This window comes from Passer montanus, unplaced genomic scaffold, assembly GCF_014805655.1.
Source record: "Passer montanus isolate IOZ18808 unplaced genomic scaffold, ASM1480565v1 scaffold76, whole genome shotgun sequence".
Lineage (NCBI taxonomy): Eukaryota > Metazoa > Chordata > Aves > Passeriformes > Passeridae > Passer > Passer montanus.
This window is the reverse complement of record NW_024372813.1, coordinates 3,088,892-3,116,096: the sequence shown is the minus strand read 5'-3', so window position 1 is coordinate 3,116,096 and position 27,205 is coordinate 3,088,892. Positions and strand designations below refer to the sequence as shown.

At 57.3% G+C, this 27,205-nt stretch overlaps 2 protein-coding genes across 8 annotated transcripts; one reads left to right on the top strand and one right to left on the bottom strand.

Moving 5' to 3' along the window:
• The first annotated feature begins 188 nt into the window (after positions 1-188).
• BCORL1 (BCL6 corepressor like 1) lies at positions 189-27,184 on the top strand. 7 transcript variants are annotated; one of them, XR_005630049.1, is made up of 15 exons: positions 1,402-1,630; positions 7,615-7,758; positions 10,026-10,116; positions 10,367-12,919; positions 13,208-13,382; positions 13,842-13,922; positions 14,078-14,530; positions 16,487-16,716; positions 16,792-17,022; positions 17,100-17,266; positions 17,391-17,536; positions 18,206-18,283; positions 21,628-21,781; positions 22,837-24,034; positions 26,492-27,184. XR_005630049.1 is itself a non-coding variant. In XM_039731075.1 (14 exons), exons 2-14 carry the CDS (start codon positions 7,668-7,670, stop codon positions 23,111-23,113), a joined length of 4,722 nt encoding a protein of 1,573 aa, XP_039587009.1. In that variant the 5' UTR covers positions 189-250; positions 7,615-7,667; the 3' UTR covers positions 23,114-24,277. The 7 variants fall into 7 exon arrangements, 6 of the variants coding, with proteins under 6 accessions (XP_039587009.1, XP_039587011.1, XP_039587008.1 ...); XM_039731075.1 differs by lacking the exons at positions 1,402-1,630; positions 26,492-27,184 and adding an exon at positions 189-250 and having other exon boundaries at positions 7,615-7,753; positions 22,837-24,277; XM_039731077.1 differs by lacking the exons at positions 1,402-1,630; positions 26,492-27,184 and adding an exon at positions 1,099-1,146 and having other exon boundaries at positions 7,615-7,753; positions 16,816-17,022; positions 22,837-24,277.
• LOC120512593 lies at positions 24,403-26,483 on the bottom strand. The gene is made up of 2 exons (XM_039731080.1): positions 25,723-26,483; positions 24,403-25,599 (listed from the first exon to the last, which is right to left on the bottom strand). Exons 1-2 carry the CDS (start codon positions 26,473-26,475, stop codon positions 25,090-25,092), a joined length of 1,263 nt encoding a protein of 420 aa, XP_039587014.1. The 5' UTR covers positions 26,476-26,483; the 3' UTR covers positions 24,403-25,089.
• Positions 27,185-27,205: the final 21 nt, after the last annotated feature.

Genomic DNA, 27,205 nt, shown 5'->3' with positions numbered 1-27,205 from the left:
CCCGCAGCCCTGCGGGACCCGGCCTCGGGAGCCCTGGCCCCCGCCCGTCCCCGGGGCCGCTCCACGCCGGAGCGCGGTGCCACCGCACGGGGACGGGGGACACCGCGGCGGCATCGCGCCCCCCGTCCCGGGACCAGCCGCTCCTGTCCGTCCCCGTGCAGCCCCCGCGCCGCGGGCCGGGGGGGGCGAGTCCCGCCCTCCCCTCCGGGTCGTGCAGGAGCAGGGACCCCCGCGGCCCCCCCAGCTGCCGGTACTCGGGGGCCGGGCGGAGGCGTGCGGAGCGGGCCTGGCCGGGCACCGCGGGGGGTGCGGCGGCCTCCGGGCCTGCGGGCCCCAGTGCCGCGGGCGGGGACCGGTGACAAACTTGCGGCCGCCGCACCGTGCCGTGCCGCTCGAAGTCCCGCATGGCGCGGGGGAGGCGCCTCGACCCCCGCCCCGCAGCGCTGCGCGCCCCGCGGGATAACGAGCCGGAGGGGGGAGCGGGCCCGGGCGGGTCACCCAGCGGCAGCGTCGCCGGGGTGGGGGCCACACGCCCACCTGGGCTGGGCAGGCGGGTCCGCGTTCTCTCAACCGGCCGGCCTCGCTGCGCGCGGAGACACCCACCCTCCCACGGCCGCGCCCGGCGGTGGGCACCGGGCGGGGGGTACCGGGCGGAGGGCAACGGGGCGGGGGGCAGCGGGGCATCGGGTACCGGGGCTGAGGACTCTAGGGCTGGGGACATCGGGACTGCGGGCAACGGGGCTGCGTGCGCCGCGCTCGCCGCGCGCTGCCCGTCCGGCTCTGCCCGCTGTCGGGCGCCCGGCGCTGCCCGGGCGTGGAGCGAGCGCCCGCCCCCGCTGCCGCCTCCTCCTCCATCCTTCTCCTCCCCCCGGTGCGGAGCGAGCGTCGCTCCCCGGTGCGGGAGCCGGTGCCCCGGCGCGGGGTCGGGCGGGCGTGTGTGTTTGCGGGGCGTGTGTGCGTTGGGCTCTCCCCGCGCCGAGCCACTCCGCTCCGTGCCGTGCCGAACCCCGGGCGCGGCGGCCTCCCGACCCCCGCCCCTCCCGGGGCCGCGCCGGGCGCGGAGCCCCCTCCCTCCCTCCCCGCGCTCCCTCCCTCGTTCCCTCCCCGCGCCCGCCCCCCCTGCCGCCCGCCCGCCTCGGGAAGCAGGTGCGTACCCACCGCCCCTCGCCGCCCCACGCTGGACCCCGGCCCCCGCTGCCCGGGCACCCCGGGCCCGCGCCGCCCCGCACCCACGGCACACGGGGGCAAGCGGAGGGGAGCGGGTGGCCCGACCCCCCCTCCGGCCGTCCGGACGGGATCTCCATGGAAACGGTCCCGGGACATCCCCGGGGGCGGCGGGGCGGTGCCGCTCCGTGCCGACGCCCCCCGACGCCCGGGGCGGGGCAGCGGGGGCGGCCGGTCCCCCGCCCGTGCCCACGGTGATGGCCGGGCAGCGGCAGGACCGGGCGAGGGAGGCGGCGCTTCCTGCCGCCCTCACCGGGGAGGAAACCAGCCCTCCCGCGGTAGCGTGCCGGTACCGAGAGGGGTCCTGGCTCCTCGGCGAGCGACATCGGTCCCCTCACCCCAGCCTGGGTGAGGCCGGTTCAGAGCAGCGCCGGGAGAAGGTCCATCAGGCTAAAATAGAGACGAAGTGAGTTTCTCCTGTCACAGAGCATCCGCTCTCTGGCACCCTCATCCCCTGGAGTCTGGGGATGAGTGCTAGGGCAGGGCCAGTGCATCCCGTGCCCTTCGCAGCACCTCTGCATCTTTTTGGCCCTGCCTGTAGCAGCCTTCCCTTCCCTGTCTTCTCTTGCCTTCCTTCCCTTCCCTTTCCACTGTGCTGCTTCCATTGCCGTGGCCACCCTTTGCGTTTAGGTGGTCCCAGTGCCAGCACTGGCTGGAGGCTCTGTGGCACCAGTTGAGGACACTGGCTGCATTGCTGTCACCTGGGTCTGGAGGTGCATTCCAGGTGTTCGAGCCCAGGCTCCAGCGGGGTTTGGCCTTCAGAGCTGCCCTTGGGACCTCTGGGCTCTGGAGCACCAGTCTGGCTCCCAGGTATAGGAGGCTGCACTCTGCTTTTGGGGTTTTGGATGCTGTGCACCTTGTCAGAGACATTTTTGAATATTATCCTTCCTTCATAGCTCTTTTTCCGTCCTTAAAAATTTGTGGGCTTTGGTAGGGGCAGCCTGGTTGTTGCAGACAAGCCAGGGTTTAGTGACACCAGTTGTCCAGCAGCTGGGACCAATTATTGCAGCACTGCCCAGTGTGCAGCAAACTTTTATTTTTTTCTGAAATAGGGATGGATTTTTTCTTTTTTATTTCCAATTCATCGTGCCGAGGATCTATAATTACGTGTGGTGTTACTGTGTCTTTAAATCAGCTTAAGCAAATGCGTGTAGGCAAAGCCTGGCTCAGCTCTGCAGCGGCCGGGGCGGCTGTGCAGGCAGCGGGGACCAAACCCGGCTCGGGGCTGCCCTTGCCGGGCACCGCTCTGCCCAGACAGCCCCAGAGGTGGCCTGGCCCATCCTTGCTGGATTTTGTGCCACTCTTGTCATTCCTGGTCCATTCTCGTACAGTTTCTGACCTCTGCATGAGTGATAATATAACACAAAATAGTCTGTTCTCTTTTTTTTTAGTTTTCTTGTTTGAATTTTTCTCTCATTGCATATCGTGCCCACTGTAAGTCCTGTGATAGGGCCATCATAGGTTTTTTGATTTAATTTTTTATTTAATTTTTAATTTTTTGCCATCAGTTTACTCCACCAGCTTTTCCAAAGTGGTGCTCAGAGCCGAGGTGCTGGGGGCATCAGTGCTCGCTCTGGCCCCTGCACCTCGGATGGACACCAGACCATCCCATATCAAAACACACAGAATTCCTTGCCTGTGTTACTAATGGCAACGAAAAATTGCCAAAGTGAACAAACTATGACAAGGGAGGGAGACCTGCCTGTCTCTGCAGACCGTTCCCTTCTGGCCCAGCTGACCCTCTGGGAAGAGCTGCAGGGCACGTTGCACCTCATTCCGCTGCTCCTGCTCCTGTCAGAGGGGCCAGCTGTGCTCTGAGCACTGAATCCCACCCGGCTTTCCCGCAGCTGACCTCGTTTTATATTTTGTAGCCATCCAAGGGATAAAACCCCCTTCCCTACAGGTTTTGCTGCTCTGGGAATGAATGTTTCAAAGGTGTCTCCCGCGGGTGTGTTTCCAGGGTCAAAGTGCATCGCTCCCGGCCTTCCGCAGTGTCCCCTGGCCACAGGAGCCACATGGTGCTGTGGGAGGGCAACCAGAGCATCCTCCCCAGCTCCTGCTGCCGAGGGATGTGGTAGCCTTTCTCTGTTCCACACCCTAGGGCTGGGAAGTCCTTTTCCTTCCTCTGTGTCACTGGCCCCCTCAATGCCAGCATGGACAGAGGCACCACTGACTGGGCAGCATTTACTGTGTCCATAAAGGCTCTGGAGCAGCTGAGCTGCACCAAGTGACCCACACTGGGATTCCTGGAGTCAGCTCATGCTGTGGCTGCCACTCAGGCAGGAGGAAAGGCAAAGCTGATGTTCTCCCTGGATGAACTCGTGCCATTGTCTGAGCTCCCGTTGCCAGCAGTGGAGTACATTGCTTCCTGTTGAGTCTTTGCTTGGTGCTCTCCCGCCTGTGTTAGGGATGATGTGCCTGCCCAGAGCAGGCAGAGGGAATCCTTGTGCCGGGGGAGCTGCTGATGTTTCAGTACCTGTCAGCTCCCACCTGCCTAGGCAGGGTGCAGCGGGACACTGTCCATCTCTTGGTGTGTAGTTCATGTGCTGAGGCTGGCATGGCAGAGAGGAAGGGTAAGCGCATTGAAATCCAAGTGGTTGTAGTACTTGGAAATGCACAGAGAGGAAAATACACAGAAAGCCTTTTGTGGGGGATCAAGGCAGCATGGCCCTACAGAGGGGTGTGTTTGCACCGTGGAGAAGTGATTGGCACAGGCTGTCTGTGGGAGGAGCAGGGAAAAGCCCCCTTCCCGCACTGGTAGGCCTGGCTCCACTACAGGTGCCATAAGGTGGATGCTGGAGGAGGTCATGGCTCTGGGTAATCTGATCAAAGTGAGTTAGACCAGGTGGCAACATAGTTGTGACATCTGTGAGGGCAAACACCAACAGCACGAAACTCCCCAGTGAGAAGCAAACCCTTGGCTATCCGTGACTGGCAGTTTGGTGCCAGCCTGAGAAGTTGCTTTACGTGTTTGCCAATGCAAGCACTTGAGGAACTGAGGTTGGGGACCTGATCAGGCTGAGGGATTGCTGTCACTGGGAGAAGAGGGTGGCTTGCAGCGGGGTGCCTTCAGAATCTACTTTGCAACCCCTTTGCTGCATTAACGCTGAGGTGGGAGGTGTGACTGTGTGGGGCTGTGGGAAACAATTAGGCAGCTTCACTTCAGGAGCTCAAGTTGGGATCCCCAAGAGCCAGGGAACAGACAGGGTTTAACAGGGGTCAGCGTGGAGATGGCATGGGCTTAATTCTTGTCAGCAGTGGGAGCTGGTAGGTGAATGCTGGGGGAACCTGTCATGGAACCTTTGCTCAGCCTGCTCTGAAATGATGGTTGTCTTGGTTGCTGTTGGGTTTTCATTGCAAGGAGGACTTGTCAATAGATAATGGTTAAAAAATGTCCATTCCTGAAGAACTTAATCTCTGGAAACTTGTTTCCATCACTGTACAGCAATATTTCAAAAGAGTAATTTCTTGACTTAATCCAAGGGAGCTTCCATGGGTAGCCAAGTCATCACTAACCTGAGCAAAAGCACACTTTCACTGCAAAGAAAATATCTGCTTTGCTTTTCCTAGAGTCTGGAAGAGGCAGGTTTGCAGAGTAGCATCATTTCCTTTTGCGAAATGATGAGATGTATTGCCTTAATGAACAAAATCCCCTTTTAATTCGCCATAGTAGTTTCATTGCAAGCCTCTCAGAGGTTTGCCGTTGGAGGCAAGCGTGTTCAGCACCTTCCTTGCTCACAGTTCTTGGGGCACGCTTTGTTTCGGGAGGTGAAGGAGCTTTAATACCGTATGAGCTTCCCCACGCAGAATGCCTCGATGTTCTTACTTCATTCTAAACTCATTTTCTTTGGCGTTAATTAGAATTGGCTGAGCACCTATTTAGCTAAATCAAAATAAGACTGTGGTTTCGTATACACTTCCTTTGGCAGACGTTGTGGATTAAGTAGAGTCTGTGCCAGGCTCTGCCCTCTCTCCCTCTTGGTGAAGCTGATCTAGGAGCTGGTATGGGTTAAAACCAGTCCAGCTAGGAAAAAAAAAAGAACAAAAGAAAAAAGTGTTTTAAACAGAGATCAACTCCCTGGTCAGGTTTACAGGGATACTGCAGGGCTTCAGTGACATGACTGAAGGGGTGAGGGGAGAGAAGGGCTTCAGCAGTTTCTCAACAGCTTCTTCTGCTTGAAGACAGGCATGTGAAGCCATGCCCTAGTTGTGTTCTCCAAGGGTTTCCTATGAGTTTAATTACATCCCTTTAATGTTGCTTCCAACTGCACCAGTGTAGATGGGAGATCTGTTTGCTTTCCTTGTGCCGACTCGGCTAAGAGGGTTCTGACCCAGGTAGGCTGCGGTTGCTCTCTGTGGTTCCGTGTTGCATCGGGAGGCTGCTCATCCCTGCATTTCCCAATAAACTTCCTGGTCTGCCTTTTTAAGAATGCTGTTGCTCCACTGGTTTGTGTTTGAACCCATGTCTGGTGCTTGCCCCCTGTTTTATTCCTTCTCTGAGTTCATATCTGGATTATTTTTCTTTTCTGTTCTTCGTTCCCTGTGAAATGCCTGTCTTTGGCACGTGTCCCACATCGTCTGTAGAGGATAGAGGCCAAGAATCCACAAAACAGTGTTGATCTCTGTCACTGTGTCCTCCCAGCTCTCCTCCTGTGGCCGTCGTTCTGGCCCTTTTGACCAGCTCTTACTTGAGCACTCCAAACGTGCTGTTTCTTCCAGCTCCTCATAGCACCCCGTTATCACTCCTCCCTTGCCAGCCTATTCCAGGGTCACATCTGATCTCTGCTTGTCCCCAGCTCCACGTCGTGCAGCTGCATGCATCCCCTTCTCCCGTTGCAGAGAAGGTCCCTTTTGATTCCTCCTGGAACATCTGTCCTGCTGCTGTGCCTGGGGGCAGAACGTTCCTCCTCCCCTCCTTTCAGTTTAGCCTAAGATGGTGAAATCCCCGCAGATTGTTTGTTCCCCTATTTCCTTTATGTTGCATTTCTCTCCAAGCATCGAAAGACTCCTCCCCTTCCTGCTCCAAGCCACCTCGGTCTCTTTGGGTATGACCCTGCTCTCTGCCTTGGCGTCTGCCCGTCTCCCCCTCTCCCCCATCGCTACTGAGGATTTCTCCCGTCTCACAGTGTGTGTTTTTAGCAGGTTTCCCCTCTTCCCCTGACCTCTCATTTCCGTACACTGTTTGCGCACTTGTGCCCTCGTACGTGCAGATGGGTCCGTCGGTTTCTCTTTGGCACACCAGCTGCCTTGCCCCCATTTCTGCCGTGTGCCTGGCCCCTTTTTCCTCCTCGGAGGATCCCCACCAGCACGTTCAGGCTGCAGCAAGGACACCCGGCAGCACTCGGGGGAGCTGCTCAGCCCTGTGGCTCGTCCCTTGAGCTGCGGGTCGGCAGGTCCCTGTGTGGCTCCTTTCATGGCACGAGCTGCTGCTTGTCCCGTGCAGAACTGGTGTTGCCAGGAGTTTGTCAGGCAAAAGACAACTGGCAGAGATTGGGGATCACGTGCTGCTTCCAGCTAATTCCCACTCCAACCGCTGCACTGAGAGAATTGCCGTGGTTCTGTGCCTGCTTTACCTTCAGGGTTTAGTAATTCCCTGAACCTCCTTGACAGCATCTCTCTCCCTTTTGCAGTCAGTCCTGCTTGGTTTGGCTGAGTCCACTTGTTAGCACAGGAGATCCTCTCTTCTTCCTCTGCCTTTTCCCTGGAGCAGCAGAGCTTCTCAATGCTCCAACACCCAGCGCTGCATGATTGGCTGCAATGCTCTCCCCTGAAAAGCTCCACCCAGCCGACAGTGCTTCATGGATGCTCCTGAATCTCTGAATTCCCTCATGTTTTCCACCCATAATTCCAGAGAAAACCAGCACCTTCCTCACAGAAGGAGGGGATAAACCCTTGGCAGCACCACTGGCAAACCTCTGCTGCTTCCAGGAGTCCTCAGCTGTGGAGAGACCCTCCTTGTTTGAGGCTTTGCCCCCAGGACCTGCCATGGGCTGCTTTAGGAGAGTCCTGTGCAGCTTTGAAGTTTCAGTGCTGAAAAAGACCATCACCTTGTTTGTACAGCTTTGCTTGGCATCTTCTGGTGCTGGACGTTCTCCTGGAGGGAGAAGAAAAGTGGGGGAAATGTTTCAAAGGATGTGTGAGTGTGTGAAGACACTTGTGTGAAACTCTCGTGGTAGCCAGTGGCAATAACACTGTTTAATGAGAGGATGAGTGGATGGTGGATTCTGTCCAAGGCACTGCTAATTCCTCCTAGTCCTCTTCCAGACCTGTGGCATCCCAGGGCATTGTTCCCCATCTGCCTGGCAGCAAAGCTGTGGACAAGTTTTCTCAAAAGGTAGTAGAATCGATCATCCCAAGGAGAGTTCCCAACCTTTTTTTTCCCTTTTGCAGGCAGAGTGGTCCCTGCAGCCCCAGCAGGTCCTGGAGGGTGAGGAACAGCTGTCATGATCTCTACAGCACCTCTCTACAGCGGGGTGCACAACTGGACCAGCACAGAGCGGATTCGCATGTGTGGCCTCAACGAGGAGAGGTGAGGTGCGTGGGGGGCGGGCAGGGGAAAGGAGGCACGAGAAAGCCACTGAGGGATCTGGAGAGGCTGTGGGAAGGGAGCTGGTGCTGACTCAACCCCTTTTTACTGGGGTCTAAAATGGCCCAAAGTGCAAATGAGCCACAGGGAGGAGTTGGAAGTATCGGATATGTTGGCATTCCAGGAGGAGGGTCCCCACATCCCCTGCTCCTGCAAGGAGTGTGCTGGAGGTCTCAGCAGAGGATCTGTTGCCCAGGTGTGATTACATTACCTCCACAGCTTTGATGCTGACAAGGCCAAGTTGTCTGCATGTGTTATTGGCTTCACTAGACCTTTGCTCTCAATGGCCAAGGAAGGGAAAGAACTTGAACTAAAAGCTTTTGGTGACACAGGAGGGTTTGTGCCAACCAGATGATCAGATGGGAGGGTTGTGACTTGCCACCAAACAGGAGATTAGGGAGGATTAGTGGCTGGGAGGTAGGATCGATCAAGCCAAGCTCTGTTGCTTTGCATTGCCTGTTCATTCCCATGGCTAGAGGTCTTATTCTCAGAACCGACTAGTTCGTGGCTTCCTCAAGGCCACCACGTCTGTTCCGTGCATTTGCCAAAGCCAGGGAAGTTTTATGTGCACAGAGGCAGTGTGTGGCTGTCATTACTGGCCGCGGGTGCCGAGGGTTTTGGCGGGCGTCCCTCGAGGCCGCTGCAGCAGCGGTGGGCAGGGATGAGCCCCAGGTCTTGCTCGGGCAGAGCTGATCTGCCGCCCGCAGCACCGCCGGGCGCCCTGTGTGCCGCAGATAAGGGCTGCAATGGCGATACCCGCCGAGCCTCTCGGCGCTGCTCCCAGCTTACAGTAGGCGTCAAATTTTGAGGTGTCTGGGCAGGCCGGGGGACTGCGCCCGGGCGCTCTCCTGTCCCCGATCCTCATCTCATTCCTTGGGCCCGGTCCGTGCGGGCGGCGTCGCGCAGTGCCCCGGGAGGAGCCGCGGCAGGGCCGGGCGGAGACCACGCAGCGCCCTCAGGGCTGCGCCGGGGCGGCCGAGGGGAGCCGGGCAGGGCGTCCCGCCGGCTCTGCGGGTAGCGGCGGGCGAGCTTCGGCCCGGGAAGCGCCGCAATCCCCGGGAGCGCCGTGCCCGGGCGGGCCCGCGGGCGGGCGGCTGCGCTCGGGCTCCCCCTCGCGCCCGGCCCCGGCCCCGCTCCGCCCCGGCCGCTCGTCCCGCTCAGCGCCGCCGCCATCCCCGCCCCGCCGCCTGTGACAGCCGGGCCGGGGAGCCCTGCGGGACCGGCCGGGCTGTCACTGACCCGAAGGCCGGTGGGGATGGCACGGAAACAGCCCCAAGCAGCGTCCCGGCAGTACGGGTACAGAGCAGCGTCCTGGGGCTGAGCACACGGAGCAGGGTCCCTGGCGCTGCGGGAGCAGAGCAGCGTCCTGCTGCAGGGGGTACAGAGAATGTGCCTGGCACTGGGGGTACAAAGCAGAGTGCTAGGGCTGAGGCAGCCCAGAATGAGGTCCTGATGCTAGGGGAATGTAACAGGGCCCCAGCACTGGGGGTACTGAGTCCAAAGACAAATCGTATGCACACAGCTCTGTGTCTGACTGCTGTGAAAGCTCAGGACACAGGAAGCAAATCCGTCTGAAATTATGTCATCAACAGAATCCAAACTCGATCTGTTTTGTGCTTGTACTAGCAGCTTGTCCCAAGCAAAACAGGGGGGAAGTGCTGTCCAATGAATACCATCGGGGAAGGAGTGTCCCAAAGAGGTCACAGTCCTTGTCCTTGTCCTGTCCAGGCTTTCCACTCAGGAATCACATTCCAGAGATGAAGGGTCCAGACATGCTGGCCAGCAAGACATGGCACATTGGGATGGCTGTGGACGCCTGCTGCTCCTGTCCAGGCCTCCTGAGCCCAGAGAGCCCAGAGCTTTGGCACCAGAGGGAGATTCCCTCTGGCTGCTAGGCTGTGCTGGGGGTCCCAGGACAGGGAGGAAGCAGAAGGAATGGAAATGAGGAGGTGCCTGTTAGGGAAAAAACAAGCAGGATGAGACTCAGGGGAGGATGGAAAGGTGTGGTGGGACAGAATGGCAAATGAAGGGGACAGGAACAGGTGTGTGGCACCAGGCTGTGACACTGGGGAAGGTTGGGCTGGCCCATGATGAGGCTGGGTGGCTGTGGGTAAGGAAGGTGTGCAGCTGCTCCACTGTCCCACATAGGGACAGGGAGGGGTGGGATTCTGGGAGGGTATTTTGGAGTTTCATAATGCTGTGTCTTCTTACCTAGGAGAGCCCCCATTTCTGATGAGGAGTCAAAAACGAGCAGCTCCCAGCACTTGGGGTCTCAAGAGTTTTGTGTCAGCAGTAGCCTTTCAGAGGTGAGTTCTTTGCTTGCACAGCTGAGTCCAAGAAGGTCATTCCCTGATGGAATAGTCCAGGCAGGAGCATTTTCCCTAATGGATTCATTGACTCCTTTTTGAGAGACATGCAGTAAGGCAAAGCTGTGCTCTCCTTTGGGCAGAGCTGTTTCCTGCTTTTGCCTCTGTGTCCGGGTTGGGCAGATCCTTTGTGCTTCCCTGGATGCCACTTGCACAGCTCCCAGGAACACTTTCTCCCTTCCTGCTGCAGGTGGAGCTCACAGCAGTCAGCGGTGGTGACAGCAGTGCCCAGGGGCTGGATGCTGATGGCAAGGTGGAGGAAAAGCTTGGACCCAAACTGGAGGAGCAGCCACCCGATCCCAACCCAAACCTGGAGTGTGTGGGAAAGACTGTGACAGACGACACCCTGGGCCCTCTGGCAGGTCAGGGGGGTGGCAGAGGGCAGGAGCCAGCGACCCCCAGAGCTGTGGAGCAGGAGGGCAGTGATGCTGATGCTGCCTGGACACCAGCAGATCCTCCCAGCGACAAGCAGGCTGATGCTGCCCCAGCCTGCTCCGTGGCTCCAGAGAATGAGCTTGCTGGGAATGAGAAAACCCCCTCAAGCACTGCAGCACAAGGGCCAGGCATGCTGGCAGAAGGGACGTTGTCTGTGGTTGTGTCCAGCTGCAACACCTCTGCCTCCAGTCCCGCCACCTTCACATTGAACAGGGTTTGCTTTCCCCCCTCTCAGGCCCCTGCTATGCAAAAGCTGCCCCTGTCCTTCCAGGCTGGGGCTGTGCTGAGCCCAAGCCAGTCGCTGGTGTACATCCCCCCTCCCAGCTGCGGGCAGCCGCTCAGCGTGGCCACGCTCCCAGCCACTCTGGGGGTCTCCTCCACACTCACCTTCCCCATCCTGCCTTCCTACCTGCACGAGCGTTGCCTGCCAGGCATTATCGCTTCCCCAGAGCTGCGTTCCTACCCCTACACCTTCTCTGTCACCAGGCCCTTGGCTTCAGATGCCAAAGTGGTGTCTGTGGAGGTGAATCAGCTCAGCTGCCCCCCACCTTCGGGCGGAAGCAGTGCCCAGGCTGCTGCTGAGACCGCTCCCGTGTCCAGCACCGGCGTGTCCCTGCCCTCCAGCCAGGCTCTGCCGGCAGCACCAGCACCAGGTGGGAGCACTGCTCCCTCCTCTGGCACGGCTGTGCAGGCCAGAGCCCCGGCAGCTCCCGAGCCACATGCACCGGGAGCTGCCACTTCCCTGTCTCCTCTGAAGTCCCCTCCCCAGCTAGAGCGTGAGATGGTCTCATCCCCGGAGTGCAGTGAGATGCCTCTTGATCTCTCCTCCAAGTCCAACCGCCAGAAACTGCCTCCACCCAGCCAGCGCAAGACCCCTCCCATGCCCATCCTCACCCCGGTGCACACCAGCGGCAAAGCGCTGCTCACCACCGTCCTCTCCAAGTCCCAGCGCGCGGCACAGGCCACGGGCAGCAGCGTCACCTCGTGCCTCGGCACCACCCCACCCTTGGTCATCTTTCCTGAGTTCCTGCGCAACGGCGAGCAGGGCTCCTGGGTGAAGAACACCACGCTCATCAGCACCATTCCTGGCACTTATGTTGGTGTCGCCAACCCAGTGCCGGCCTCGCTGCTGCTCAGCAAGGATGTCGGCGTGAGCCTCAGCAGGGACCCACGCCACCTGCCCAAGCAGGAGCCCATCTCCATCATTGACCAGGGCGAGCCCCGCAGTGCCGGCATTCCCTGTGGGAAGAAAGCCAACCAGGCTGGCACGGAAGGACAGCAGGATCCTGCCAGGAGACTTCTTCATGGTAGAGTTGCTCCGGGAGCTCCTTTGTGTCAGTCCAAGGACATCGCCACCTGGAATCCTGTCCAGGGAAGCATGTACCCACGATGCCCTGTCAATGGAAAACCTTCCAATCCTCAACTTCTGCCTCTGGGCTGGTCTCCATACCATCAAACCCCGCTGCTTTCCATCGGCATCTCCACGGCAGGACAGCTGCCCCTGAACCAGAGCAGCCCCTGCAAGACAGCCGGGGCAGGCAAGCTGCCGGCATTCCCGAGCACGCAGCCTGCCGAGCCCAGCGCAGCTGCCCAGAGCCTGCCGGAGGGTGAACAAGATGCTGTGGCCAAGAGCAAGAGCTGCCGGGCCTTGCCCAAGCCCTGCGAGGAGCCAACCAACCCAGCACCACCGGAGGCAGGTCCAGCTTTCCATACCAGCACTTTGGATGGGAAAGGGGGTAAGGGGAAGCTGGACAATGCTCTGAAGAGTCAGGAATGCACTCAGCCGGAGGCTGACTCCGGTCAGGAGAGCAAAGCACAGACTGAGGCTCCCCAGGGGAGCTGTGGCCTCAAACAGCCAGATGCAAAACCCAAAAACCAAGTGTTAGCGGCGTATTTGTCACACGACCTGCCAACGGCTGGGCAGCAGGGCCTGCAGATGGTGCCAGAGGTGCCCACAGATGGCCAGCGCAAGGAGCTGGGCTGCAAGGGCTCCCAGGAGCCACCAGCCACGGAGCTCCTCCCGTGTGTGCAGCAGGTGGATCTGTGCAGGGTCAAGAAGGAACAAGTGGAGTGTGATGTGTCCTTTCCCTCGGTGACCTGCCTGCATGCTGGGGCAGCTCCCCAGGCCTTTGCTGAGGCTAAGCTCAAAGGAACAGGACAAATCAAGCAGGAGGGTGGCACACGCTGCAAGGCCAAACGACAGCATGATGGGGACACCAGGCAGAGCCACAAGAGACTGAAGTGCCAAGGCCAGGACAGTGAGGAGTCCCCAAGCAAGTTGCGAAGCCGGAGCGTGCATGGCCGGAAGGTGCATGGGATGGGCTGGGACTGCTGGGTCAGGGCAAAGGTGGGGCTGCGGGACAGGAGGGAGCTCTCATGGGGGGCAGTTGAGGGCACAGGGCTTTCTACCTGTGCTCCTGGGCATTGCCTGGCTGTGGGGGAATGTACCTGTGCTGCAGGTTGTCCAGGGCAGAAATGTATCTGGATTGTCAAAAAAGCTGGAGGGTGCCAGCGCAATCAGTGGAGACAGAGTTTTGTGCTGCTCCAGCTCAGTCAGGGGGAAGCTCCAGCTTCAGCCCATGTCCTCCTTTTACAGTGGCAAAAACACCACGACAGTCCACACGAGCTTGGCAAGCAGGAGGGCCGGGAAGGCCGAGGCGGCTCGGGTGCCATCACGGATCACAACAGCCTCGGGGTCAAGCGCAAGCGTAGGAGGCCGGCGAAGACGGAGTGCCCATCTCCGGCTCACCGCGGAGATGGCCACGAGGAAGGTACTCTTGGGAATGGCAGTGGGTTTCTGTGGGATCAGGCTGCCCTAGGGGCCAAACTGCTGCTCTGAAGCCAAATGGCCTCTGGAGCTGGGTTGAGATCCAAAATAGAACTGCAGCATGGTCAGATTCCCAGAATGGAGGAGCTTGGGAGGAACCTTAAAGCTCATCTTTTTCCACCCTGCTGCCATGGGCAGGGGCACCTTCCACTAGACCAAGTTGCTCCTGCTCGAGCCTGGCCTTAGATGTTTCCAGAGATTCCCCCACCTCTCTGGAGAACCTGTTGCCAGTGTTTTAGGACCCTCATTTTCAAAACGTTCTTCCCTATGTCCAATCTAAACCAACCTCTGTTGGTTTAAAGCCTTGGGCCATCACAGCAGCCCCTGCTATGGTGACACTGCATTGCCCTTCCCACATCACAGGTCTATGATCTGTCTTCTCACGGCTTGGTTTTCCTCACAGGTTACTTGGAGAAGAAGCCCAAGAACAATTTCCGGGATTTCATTCCGGTGGTGCTGAGCAGCCGGACGCGCAGTCAGTCGGGTGAGTTGGTGCCCAGGCTCCTGGTGACAGTCCTGGTTGGACTATGAGCATTCCCTTTTCATGTCGCCTTGTCCATGCATTTTGTCCTGCTTTGAGGCTTTGCCTTGTGGATCCTCTTGGCTTTTTTGTCAGCTAGAAATCCTACTTTTTTGCAGGAAGCATTGCTGGCTCTTCTGCTGGTGTGACGGGAGAGTGTGATGTGAGTGGTCCGGAGATTTTACCATTGCTGGAGGAGGATCAGGAAGAGGAGGAGGAGGAGGAGGAGGAGGAAGAGGAGGAGGAGGAGGAGGAGGAGACATCCTTGAAACATCGCAAGCTGCGCAAATCCCACAGGACATCCCGCTGTCACAGCCGCAGGGACAGGGACAGGTCTGTGTCTGAGAGGAGCAGCTATCACACGAGGAGGACCCGGGAGCTGCCCTGGAGAGCAGAATCACCCAGGCAGGTGTGGGAGCCTAACGAGGAGGAGGAGGAGGAGGAGGATGGCCACATCAAAAGGAAGAAAAGGAGACGGCAGAAAAGTCGGAAATACCAGACAGGGGAATACCTGACTGAGCGGGAGGAGGAGCAAGTGGGATATCCCCACCGGAGGCGGAAATCCAAAGCAGGTACAACCTGGGAAGGGGGTTCGGGTACTAAACTGGGGACCAGCATGGGAAATTTTTGTTTTGGTATGTGTGGAATTTTTGTGGGGATTTGCTTTTCATTATTTTTTGGTAATGATGAAACTCTCTCAGTTTTAATGACTTGGTGGCTGTAGCATGGGCTGCTTCAATTGACCAGCTCTTCTTTCAAAAACATTTACACTAAATTCTGGAGCAGTAAACAGCAATTTATGTGGCTAATTAGACACTGATCTTACCCTTGGATTAAGACAGAGAGCGTGGGAAAATGAGAATGGGTGAGGTAGCACAGTGGAATATTTCTGGACAAGCAGGGTCCCTGGGAGCCGTGCTTTCTGTGCTAACGCAGGGGGATGTGGAGCCATCCTGATCCAACTAGGCTGCTCTTGGCTTTGTCTTGCTCTATGAGGGTCACTTGCAGACTTGCACCAGGAAGCACAAGGATGAGAGAATTAGCAAGGGTGCAGTGATTGGGGATCCCCCTCTGTGATTTGTAGGCATGAGGAGGAACACACTGTGCCTGTCTGTGCCCACCTCTGCTCTGCCACTGCTCCTGGACCTTCCCCTGCCACTGCCAGACCCTCTGTGAAACCTAAATCCATGATGAGCACATCCCTGAGGGCAGCAGTCTGCCATCCCCTCCCCCTGTGCAGGGGCAGTCGAGGCTGTGCTCGGTGTGTGCTGGTGCCTGGCTGTGGCTCGTAGTCCAGACTCACACAGGTGAGAGCGGGGGGAAAGCTGTCATGGGCAGCACTTGTGCCAGCCTTCTGCACGCTGTGCTCTTGGAGGGCATGAAGTGGCCATGGCCCTGTTGCCTTCTGCCACACTGGAGCTCAGACTGACACTCCTCAGGTGCTGCTGAGGTGCTGTGGGGAGCAGAGGTGGTTGCTATCCTCCCAGCAGCTGGTATCTGCTCCAGCACAGCGTTACACTATCCTGTGGTGTCTGGGTGCCTCTGTCAGACCAGGAACAAAGTTTCGAGTTGGCTTCCTGGTGTTTTGGCAACTCAGGCACTCTTGGGATGCCTCCTGTTCAGAATGGGAGCCTGGAAGGAGCTTTCAGGAGGGTTTGCCAGCAGCTTTACCACATATGTTATGAGTGGTAATATATGTGTCTGTCCTCTGTCTGTCTGTCCAGCTTCCCTCAAAGGCTGGACCTGCTGTAGTTTGGATTCAGAAGTTGTGGCCTGGAGCCACCTCCAGTGGCAGTAGAGCCCTGAAGTTCTCTCCCTGCAGTGCAAAGTCCTTTCCTCTGTCTCTTTTTAACTGATCTCTTACTCATTTCATGGGGTGCCTGTAAGTCTCATGCTGCAGGATTGGGTGAGCAGGATTCCTCCATTCAGGGAAGACAAGGCTGGATTTCCCTTGAGGAATCCTGTTGCTTCTTAACTGGATGCATGTTAATGAAAACTTAAATGTGCTCCTTAACTTCAGGGGAAGATGTGAGAGGGCAAAGCAGGCCTGTTGTGTTTAGGCAGCAAGCACTGAGTGTTCCTCAGACAGCTCCTGCTTGTCCTGCCCCTCTAAGACATATCCCAATGAATCCTGCTCCCATCTTTCCTTGGGTGTCTCATGTACATGCTGAGTTCATCCCAGACAGGAGAATCTGTGCGTTCCCTCTGCTTCTCCTTCCTACAGTGCTCCTGCCATGGGGCTGGATTTAGAATCATGGAACCCCAGAAAGGTTTGCGTTGGAAGAGACCTTAAAAAGTTCATCCAGTTCCACCCCTGCCATGGGCAGGGACACCTTCCACTATCCTAGGGTGCTCCAAACCTGTCCAGCCTGGCCTTGGACACTTCCAGGGATGGTGCAGCCACAACTTCTCTGATTTCTGTGCAGCTCTCAGGGACGGGCAGTTTGTCTTGCCTGGTGGCAGAGGTCTGGGTGACCTTCAGTGTGGTAACTGCAGAAGCTCCACACTTATTCACATTTCTCCTTTAGATTGCAGGCACCGGAAGCAGAAGGAGTCTGGGAAGGGCAAAGGCACAGAGCTGCAGCTGAGGAGCAGGCTATCCCCATCCCCCCGGAAATCTCAAGGACACACAGACTTTCGGAATGGCTTCTTCCTGGAGCACTCCGACACCTCTCCTGTCCAAGAAGAGCTAGAGAAACCATCAGGAAAACGCAAATGTAAAACCAAACACCTGGCAGGGATCTGTGACGAGGGGAAGGTATGGCTTGAACAGATGAGGGGAACATGTGAAGGGAGAAGGGGACTCCCATGAGTCATGGCCACATGTGCCAAGGGGTTGTATTCCTTTCTTTCCCAGGGGAAAGGCTGCTGCAACCAGCCCAAAATGTGCTCTCCGAAGAAGCCCCAGGACTTGTGGACACTTTGTAAGTCTCATCGGGCCAGCCCAGGGAGTTCCCCTGAGCTGCCCCCAGCCCAGAATGTTCCCCCCGGAGCTCGGCGGCTGATTGTGAACAAGAACGCAGGGGAGACGCTCCTGCAGCGAGCAGCTCGCCTGGGCTACAAGGTGAGTCCTGTGCTCTCCTGCGTGTGCCCCTGCTGCCCCACCCGGGCTGTTGTCACAGCCGTGCTCTTGCTGTGCAGGACGTGGTGCTGTACTGCCTGCAGAAGAAGAGCAGTGACGTGAACCACCATGACAACGCAGGGTACACGGCCCTGCACGAGGCCTGCGCACGCGGCTGGATCGACATCCTGCACATCCTGCTCCAGCACGGCGCCAACGTCAACTGCAGCGCCCAGGACGGCACCAGGTGAGTCAGCACAGCGTGGGGCAGGGAGCAGAGTGGGTTCTTCAGCTTGGCCATCACTAAATTGATCTTAACCCAAACCAGAGCATTTCCTTAGCAAACTCCCAGTCCCTTTCTGCCCTTGCAGGCCTATCCATGACGCAGTAGCGAATGACAACCTAGAAACCATGTGGCTTCTCCTTTCCTATGGTGCTGATCCCACTCTGGCCACATACTCTGGGCAGACAGCAGTGAAGTTGGCCACCAGCGATGTGATGAAGCGCTTCCTCTGTGGTAGGTGCCAGGCCTGGGGTCACAGTGTTCCAGACCTTCCCCTCTGGCAGCATACAGGGCCAAATCTGGGTGTGAAAGGGCCTGAGCAGAAAATGTCTTAGTCTTTAGTTCTGTCCTGTCACACAAGCGTGTTTTTAGAACCCAAACTTTAATTATAGAATTGTATGTGTTTCCTGTATAAGATAAAAGTCACTTTTCAGTTTTCAGTGTGCAAGGAGATTTGTGCACATGCCAAGATGAGTGTTGTGGCTTCTCCACAACAGCAAGGAAGGGACAGCCAGAGGTGGCTCCCAGACAGAGACAAGACAGAAAATCCCCAGTGTTGAAAAAACACTCTTTTCCCACTGCTGTGTGAGCTCCTCTAGGGTCAACTCCTCACACAGGTTTTGGGGATGGTGGTTTGGAGCTCAGGACTGTTCTACAAATCTTTCTTTCCAAGCCACTTCACACTGTGTGTTTTTTTCCCTTTTCAGCTCCCATTTTCTGTTGGGGGCCTGGGGTGATGCCCACTCCTGAGCAGCGACACCCTTCCTGCAGCTGTGGTACAGCTTTTGCCATAATGCCCAAGTGGGAAAAGCAGCAGGGGTGAAGCAGCTCTCCCCAGATCTGTGGTTATGTACAGCAAGATGATGCTTCAAGCCATTAACTATCTGGCTTTTCTCTGTCTAGATTACCTGTCAGATCTGCAGGGCCGCAGTGACGGAGATCCTCGGACAGCCTGGGATTTCTACAGCAGCTCCGTGCTCGGTGAGTGCGGCGTGAGCTGGGTCGGTGGCAGCAGAGCAGGAGGTGATGCTGTGGAAAACACATCATTCCCTCGGGTTTGGCCACATCTCTCTGTACTCATGCTTTGGGGAGAAACCTTGCTGTGGTGATACATGCTGGGAGTTGCTCCATGGAGGGATTTCTTTGGGAAGCTGACTATGTGCATCCCTTCGGGTGCGGGACCGAGCTGCAGGTGCTGCTGCTGATTCCTGAGGTTGTCTATCCCAAGCATGTCATTCTTGTAGCAGTTCTTGTTGCTCCCCTGCTAACTGGTCACCAAGGAAGGTAAAGGACATACTCATTCCTTCAAGGTGTAGAAGTCTTGAACTTCCAGGTTCCCAGAGCTGCCCATCCCTCTCCCCTGCTTTGGAGGGGAGATGTTCATCCAGGGGAGGTCCTGTTCTTACAACATCAGGCATTTTTCTCAGTGAAGGGCTGACTTCTGCCTTTACTGTCACTTCTTCAAAACTGTGATTACAATGGAAGGTGTTCTGGATCTGGCATGGGCCTGTGGCACACTGGAGTTCCTCCAGCCTCTTCCAAGTTCAGTGCTCCTGAGCCCTCCATAAGGACTTGGAGCATTTACACTGGCTGGCTGAGAGGCTGCTTGTTGATTGTAGTTGTTCACCTTCATAACTTCCAACATCCTTCTAGAAACCAAAACAAATCTGATACATTCAGGAGAGTGTTCTTGGAAGAGGACTTGTCCTTGGAGGACCCTGATGTCTTTCCATTCCAGAACAGGAGAAATTCTTCACTCCTGAGAGCACTGTTTGTAGGCTGCTGCACCTCAGCCCTGCCAAGGGAACAGTTCAAACCTCAGCCTCCTTCTACAGAATTTCTCACTCTCAAAGCTGCCTTTACAAAGAAAAATGGCTGTCCTTTGTGATATTTTTAAAGATACTTCCCCTTTTGATTCATCACTGATTTCGTGCTGCTCCATCCATGGGGCATTCCCAGTGCTGCTTTTGGGAGGCTGCCTGACAAGGCAGGAGCTAACCCAGCTGAGAAGTGATCCCTTACCCTGCAGGTCTGTTTCCAGCAGGCACAGGAAGGGACCCTCCTCCCCATCCTCCTGGGATCAGTTTACAGCAGCCGCAGCTGCGGTGCCAGCCCCGTGTCACCTGTGCAGGCACTGCTGCTGGACACTGCCAGAGCTGCAGAAAAACCAGGATGCCCAAGCCTGAGACATGGGCTGGTTTCTTTACAGCCTGTTTACTGTGTGTCCTGCAATGTCCCTTTCTATCTCAGGTACCTCAGCAGTCACCTTGGGTCACCTGGAACAGTACTTCCCAGCCCGGGGCAGGGAAGTACCTCATTCTGCTCTGGAATAATGGAGCTGCTCTCAATCATCACAGGCAGCAAACAACTCTCCTCCTCCCGTGGATCCGTCCTTTGAAATCTCCCTTTCCATTAGCTCCACCAGCTGAAGCACTGTATGTCCCTCAGGATACAGGAGAAATCCCAAGCCCTGCTTGAGCTGTTCCTATTCTTTGAGGCAGGAATGCTGTCCACATTTTCCTTGAGGTCTGCAACTCTCTGGGGGCAGAAGGATAATGAAGGAAGCCAGGGTGTGGGATCTCTGAGGTGTGGAAAAGTCATCAGTGTCCTGTGCTTGGTGCTGCTGGAGCTCCAGACACAAAGTCCCAGTCCGGGGTTTGTCTCCACTTGGGACAGGCATTGTTGTGCCTGATTGTCTCCCTCAGTGGTACAGAATGTTCCTGTCCTCGTCCCAGCCTTTGCACGGGCAGACGGACAGGACTGAGCTTTCAGGACAGACAGTGAGCCCTATTTTTGCCACATTAAATGCATTTAATTATTTTTTTTCTGAGTTGCTCAGGATATCTGAGGTTTTTCAGTGAAGGCATCTGAACTTTGCCAGCAGCAACATTGGATCAATAATCACGTCACTTATTTTTGTCCTGTTCCATAGCAAGTTTGGATGATTTCAGCACCCTGTTTCATAGGGAATTTTTTTCCCTTGGCAGCACTAGGAAATAACTGTTTTTCCCAAGACCCTGCCTGAGCCACTGTCCCCTGTCATCTGCTGTTTTCCTCAGTTGGAATCCCACTCGTGCTGGGTGAGCAGCTGGGTGTGTGAAGCTTCCTTGTGCAGCACACCAGAAGATTTTCTTTTTTTCAGCCTTTTCTCTTGTGCGTGGGGTTGAACTTTTGCATGATTGGTTTATTTGCTTAGGGACACATTGGGTCTCGCTGCTCTCTGTAGAATCTAAACTCTCTTATCTGGAAGTTTTTGGAGGTCTCCTGTATTATCTCAGTGGGACAACACTACTCTGCAAACTTAAGACTATTCATACCTCTTCATAATAAAATCCAGGCAGCAAGCTTCTCTTCTACAGTAGCTTTTCATATTGGTAAATAGGGAAATTACCTGTTTTTAAATTATTTTGGATCCAGCCTGCTGTTCTCCATCCTCTCTGGACACAGATCCTGCTGGAGCTCAGATGCCTCCTGGAACACCCAGGCAAATTCTCTAAGTCATAGAATCATGCATTGGTTTGAGTTGGAAGAACCTTAAAGACCATCTTATTCCACTCTTCTACCATGAACAGGGACACCTTCCACTATTCCAGGGTGCTCCAAGCCCCATCCAACCTGGCCTTGGACAGGGATGGGGCAGCCACAGCTTCTCTGAGCCCTGTGCCAGGGCCTCACCACTCTCACAGGGAAGAACTTCTGTATATCCACCTTAAATTTCGCCTCATGCTTGTTGCTTGGTTGGATTAGTCTCTCGTGGCACTGCCTTGCTGTCCTCACTGAGATGGGTGCTGACTGCCCTGGATCACCTGCCAGAGGTTCTGAGGGAGGGATCTGGGTGGAGAAGCTCTTGAGGAGCAGAGTGCTTGCTGTGACTTCCTTGGTAGGGCCTGTGCAGGCAAAGTCTCTCTACATCCACCTCCCTTCTCGCTGTTCCAGGCTCTTCCAGGCTGAGGATGTCTGTGCTGGCATGGGAGAGGGGCCAAGGTCACTTTGGAGAGAGTCTGGGGTCTACCAGTGGGGTGGCTGATGGTGCAGACTGTGCCCTGCCCCACCTGTGGGACCAGAGCACACCTGAGCTTCCTGCCATGACTCAGGATGTTCTCCCCATCTCACCTGGCCAGTGAGCAATCTCTCTATGCAGAAGAGCCAGCACTTGCTCCATGTTCGTCTGGGACGAGGGGCTGGAGGGGGAGCCTGAGGGGTGCAGTCCTCACATGGCTGTGGGAATGTTGTGGGAAGGTGCCTGTGGGGTTGTGGCAGTGGCCAGGGAGTACCAGCATGGGCTGGTGTGTGACTGAGCAGTGCCAACCTTTGTCCTGTTGCAGAGGGGAAGGACAGCATCGGCTGTGACCTGCTGCTCAACCCTCCAGGGAGCTCAGACCAGGAGGAAGAGGAGCAAGAAGCAGATAACTTCATGTTTGAGTTCTCAGACAAGCCACTGCTTCCCAGCTACAACCTCCAAGTATCCGTCTCCCGGGGGTGAGTGCCTTTCCCTGAGCACTGAGCAGGACCATGGGTGGCTGCAGCCCTGGCATGGGCAGCAGCACGTTGGTTATTCCAGTGGGGTTAATAGCTGCTCATGGATCTCAGGTGTTTTTTTTCATATAATCATCACAGAATTCCAGAATGGTTTGGGGTGGGAAGGGTCTTACAGCTCATCCCATTCCACCCCCCCTGCCATGGGCAGGGACACCTTCCATTAGACCAGGGTGCTCCAAGCTTCATCCAAGCTGGCCTTGGACACTTCCAGGGATGGGGCAGCCACAGCTGCTGTGGACAGCAGAGGGAAGTTGTGGCTGTGGCACTGAGGAAGTTGGGGAAGCAGTGCCTGGCTTGGCACAGCCTGGAATGTTCTCAGGGAGTAGGGAAGGCTCATCAGGCTTCCCCCTACCCTCCATGGCCAGGCACATCCTGCTGCCCTGAGTGTCCCTGTGCTGTGCCTGTCAGGAAGCTCCCCTCTCATCCCTGTGATCCTGCTAGTTCTAGCCCCATGTTCCTTCAGCAGCAGTTCACACTTACGGCTCTGAGATTGTTTCCTTTCTATCATGCCTAAATCAGTCTCAGCACTGGAACAACATTCCCACCTGCACCCCCTGTGACACAGTGGCTGTTGCTGGGGCAGAAGGGTGACTTGGAAGAGGTAGCAACCAAAGCACAACTCTTCTCTGCAGCAAATTTCTGTGCTTGCCAGTGTTTGTCCATGCAGAGGGACACATACAACATGCCCTCCAGCAATAAACCACACCAGAAGCTCCATTTCCTGACCATGTAGCTTATTCCTGGCAGGGAAGCTGCCAGGACCTTGTTGAAGGCAGGACTTTCACATCAGTGTCCCTGACTGGCTGTGAGTGTTTTAAAAAGCTGTGAGGCTGTGATCAAACCCCAGTCCGTGGGCTCCTGGGGGGAAGCAGCACATGGAGAACGGTGCCAGGGCCAGAGGGGAGGGCCAGCATGCCAGGAGGCAGGGGGGAAGGCACCGTGCATGCAGCCCCCTCCACGCCTGTTAACCCACCGTGCTCTTGCCATCCTCGCAGGCCCTGCAACTGGTTCCTGTTCTCTGATGTGCTCAAGCGGCTGAAGCTGTCCTCCCGCATATTCCAGGCCCGCTTCCCGCACTTCGAGGTGGCCACGCTGCCCCGGGCAGAGTTCCAGCGCCAGGTGTCCCTCAGCCAGGTGCTGGCGCAGGAGGAGGTGCCAGCAAACCCCGAGCTGGCGCCGGGCACGGCAGAGACTGTGGAGCTGGTGCACTACGAGCCCGAGCTGCTGCAGCTCTTGGGCTCGGCGGTGGAGTACCAGGCCTGGAGCAGCTGACGGGGACAGGCCACTCCCGGCATCACGAGGCAATAATAAGGACCAAGGGGAAGCAGCTCTCTCAGCGCCAGCAGCAGGGACCTGAGTCTTTGAGCAGCCGCTCCTCCTCTCCTCAGGGTCTCCTCCAGCTGGGGAGGGAGGACCCTCGCCTCCAAGGCATTCCCAAGGTCCCCCGCCCACGAGCAGTGGCGGTCGCTGCCGCCGCCGCCTCATCCAGCTCCGGTGGGTGATGGAACCCCCTGCACGGGGCTCAGCCAGGGGTGGGAGCCGCCGCCCCTCCCCACCGGACCCTACGGAACTGCGCCTCTCCGTTTGCCCTCCCCCTCCCAATGTCTTCCATAGTATTTATTTAATTAGTATTTAATTTGTAATGTTTTCTTTGTTTTTGCTGAGTCTGTATCACTGTGATGGTGAGCTCCGGGCTGTGGGATGAGGCCGTCCCCCGCCCCTCTCCAGCGTACCCCGAGGCCAGCCAGGCCCAGGGGTTCCCGTCCCTCCCTGGCAACAAGCCAGGGAACAGCCCCTTCCCTTGGCTTTGGAGCTGGCTCCTGCTGCCAGCGCTCAGCCGCAGCCGGGAGCCAGCTCCGCTGCTCCATCCTCTCCCGTGCTCCTCCTCCATCTCATTCGTGCTGCTGCTCCCTGTCCCCGGCGGTGCCGCCCGGGCCGGCGCAGCCCGCGGCCCCCCGCGCGTCCCCGGCTTCGGCAGCTTGTGCCCCGCCCCAGGCTCTGTCCCCCGGGCAGGAGCCGCCCCTTGGCCCGCTCCCCGCCGGTGTCCCGGGAGCAGCTTTCTGTGCAGCAGCGGGTGGGGCGGGCTGCTCTGCCTCGGGGCCGGTACAGTTTTATTGTACAGGTGCTAACAGGACTGAGGTCGGGACAATCGGGGGATTTCTGGCTCTCCCCGCTCCGCAGCGGGAGCCTTGGGTGAGTTTTTTTGTTGGTTCGTTTTTTTGTGTTGTGTTTCTTCCCAGCCAGGGCAGGCGTTTTCCCCCTTGGAGCCCTGCTGCCAGCCTTCCCCCGAGGGCCTGGCAGCACCTTCTTTAAGCCAAGGGTTTTTTTGCCTTTGGGTGTGTATTCTGGTTGCTCTTTCTGATTTCTGTTTTATTATATGCAGCAACAGGCTGTGGTGTCAAAAACACTGATGTACAGAAAAAACCTGCATCAGGCTCCCTGGCTCCTGCCTTTTTTTTTCGTGTCCAGGCAGATTTCTGTGCATGTCAGCCTGAGTCTGTGGCTCAGGGAAGGGAGGGGGGAAGTGGCCTGTGGGACCTGCAGGGCCCATGTGTCTGCACAGCTGGAAAAACAGGGAGACTCACTGCTCCTTCCAGCTTCCTGCCTGGCCCTGGTGCTGGGAACTGTGCAGCCAAGCCCAGCGATACCCAAACACAGATGTCAGGGTAGCCCTGTCTGGTCCCAGTACCCCCAGCCCATCCATGGGGCAGCTGGTCCCTGTCTGGCTTTACTCACCTCAGTGGGAGCAGAGGGCGCTCAGGGCAGCGCTGTATTTTTGTTATTTGTTTCCTTAGGAAGAACAACAGGAATGCCATGTTGACAAGACTAGGTGGGAAGCTTTGTCCACACACCACCAAGAGGAAGTCCCCAAAGTGACACAGGAGCAGTCAAAGCAGGCCTTAAAAAGAGAGGGGAGAGGTGCTCCCATACTGGGGAGGTTCCTTGTGAACCTAAGGAAGTGCAGCCATAGGGAAAATTTACCAAATGAGTGATCTGAAATGTTCACTTAGAAGCAGGTAGGTGGGAGGGAGCTGACAGGGTTCAGCTGGGGACTGGCCACCAGCACCAGCCCAGGGATCTCATCCAGAGGATCTGGAGCACCTGCAGCCTGGCGGAGGCCAAGGGCATGGGCTCTGCTTGCCTGGAGGAGCTCGGGGGCTCTCCTGCTCTGCACAGGCCTCACCCGCAGCCAACTTTCTCCTGACAGACCAGGCACAGGTGGGCACGATTAGATAAATGAAATTTTATTAAAACTGGTTCATCTCAATGAGCCATGGCCAAGAGTAGGGTGGCAGTGCTGTCCATCCCCACTTCTCTGGTGTGCTGTGCTCAGGCCATAATGGCTGCCTGGAGCAGCGGCTGTCCCTGAGGTCCTGCAGGGCGCTGGCAGCATGAGGCTGTCCAGCCGTGCAGGAGTGCCAGAATGCCCTGCAGAACAGGGAGCGCGGCTGCTGGTGAGCCTCAGTGCCTGTGCAGGGGGCAGAGCTGTGGGCCTTGGTCTGTGTCCACTCATCAGTCATTTGAAGAGAAGCAGAACTCTTCTTTTGTATTGGAGTCTCAGTTTCTGTCTCCTGGTCAGCCATGAGGGGAGCAGCTGAATTTTTCTCCTCTTCTGCCACAGTATCTGTCTGTGTCTCCTGCTCGGCATATTGAACAGCTAAACCTGTCTCTTGTGCCCAGGTCTCAGTCTGGGTCTCCTGATCCATATGGTGAGAGGCCTTTCTCTGTGGGTCAGGAACTGGTTTCCTTATGGAGGCCTGGAAGGAGAGTTGGGGATTTGTAGCGGATTTGCTGGGCTTCCCCCAACAGCAGCTGCTGGGCGTGCAGTGCTGTGGGCAGGGAAAGCCTCCCTCATCCAGCCCTCTGTGCTTGGCCCTCACCAGCTGTGGCCCCACCGGGCCGCTGCAGGCCCGGCGGCTCCTCACGGGGCGGTGCTGGCCACGGGCTGCGGCTCTGCTGGCCGGGATGGCCGCTTGCAAGGAACCACCAGGGCGGGACTTGCGCCCCTGCGGGCCTTGTTCCCGGCCCCCCTCGTCCGGCCTGAGACCGCTCTCGGTGCCCCCCGAGCTCAGGGAGCTGCGGGATGAGATCAGCCGGGGCACGGACCAGGCCTGGCTGCCCTCAGAGCTGCGGGGCGATGTCAGCCGGGTTACGGACCGGCCCTCAGAGCTGCGGGGCGAAGTCAGCCGGTGCCGGGACCGGCCCTGGGAGCTGCGGGGCGATGTCAGCCGGTGCCGGGACTGGCCCTGGGAGCTGCGGGGCAACGTCAGCCGGGTTACGGACCGGGCCTCAGAGCTGCGGGGCAATGTCAGCCGGATTACGGACTGGCCCTGGGTGCTGCGGGGCAATGTCAGCCGGTGCAGGGACCGGGCCTGGGTGCTGCGAGGCAATGTCAGCCGGGTTACGGACTGGGCCTCAGAGCTGCGAGGCAATGTCAGCCGGTGCAGGGACTGGCCCTGGGTGCCCCGAGGCTGCTGCAGCTGTGGGCGGGAGGAGGAAGAGCTGTGGGACGGAGGCAGCTGCCTGGGCAGGGTGCTGGTACACCTGGTGCCATCCTCCTGTTGGCCTCTCCCTCCATCTCTCAGCTGGTGCCTCTCCTTGGGGCTCTGGGGACTGGGGTTCTGCTCCTCCATGGCTACTTTTCCACAGGTGTTCTGGAAGCTGCTACTTCATCAGCAAGGTGTTCTGCTTGAGTTGGTACTCCAGAGGGGCTCCTTAAACACCCCATGGGGAGAATGTGGCCCTGCTGTGTCACAATGGCCCCTTGGTGTCATGAGGCCCTGCAGTGCCACAATGGCCCAAGGGCACCATGAGGCCCTGCATCACCCAATGCAGTTGTCAGGTGTGTTGGGTTTGCTTGGCCAGGTTTTGGCAGCAAGGAGGCTACAGGGGTGACTTCTGTGAGAAACTGCCAGAACTTTGCCCATGTCCAACAGAGCCAATACCACCGGCTCCAGGATGCAACCACTGCTGGCCAAGGCTGAGCCCAGCAAAGATGGTGGTGACACCTCGGGATTAAAGATTTAACTGCAGCCCATGGGAAGGACTCCGCTGGAGAACTTCATGGAGCACTGGCTCCTGTGGGAGGAACCCCACACTGGAGCAGGGGAAGGACAACCCCTCTCCCTGAGCAGGCACAGAAACAGCGTATGATGAACGGACCATGGCCTCATTCCCTATCTCCTTGTGACGATGGGAGGGAGGATGGAGAGCCCAGAAAGGAAAGGGAGGGAGGGGAAGTGTTTTGAAGATTTGTTTTACTTCTCATCATCCTGCTCTGATTTTGATTGGTAATTGATTTTTCCCAAGTTGAGTCTGTTTCGACAGTCTAGAGAACAGGCAGAGAGCCTGCAGGCCTACTTA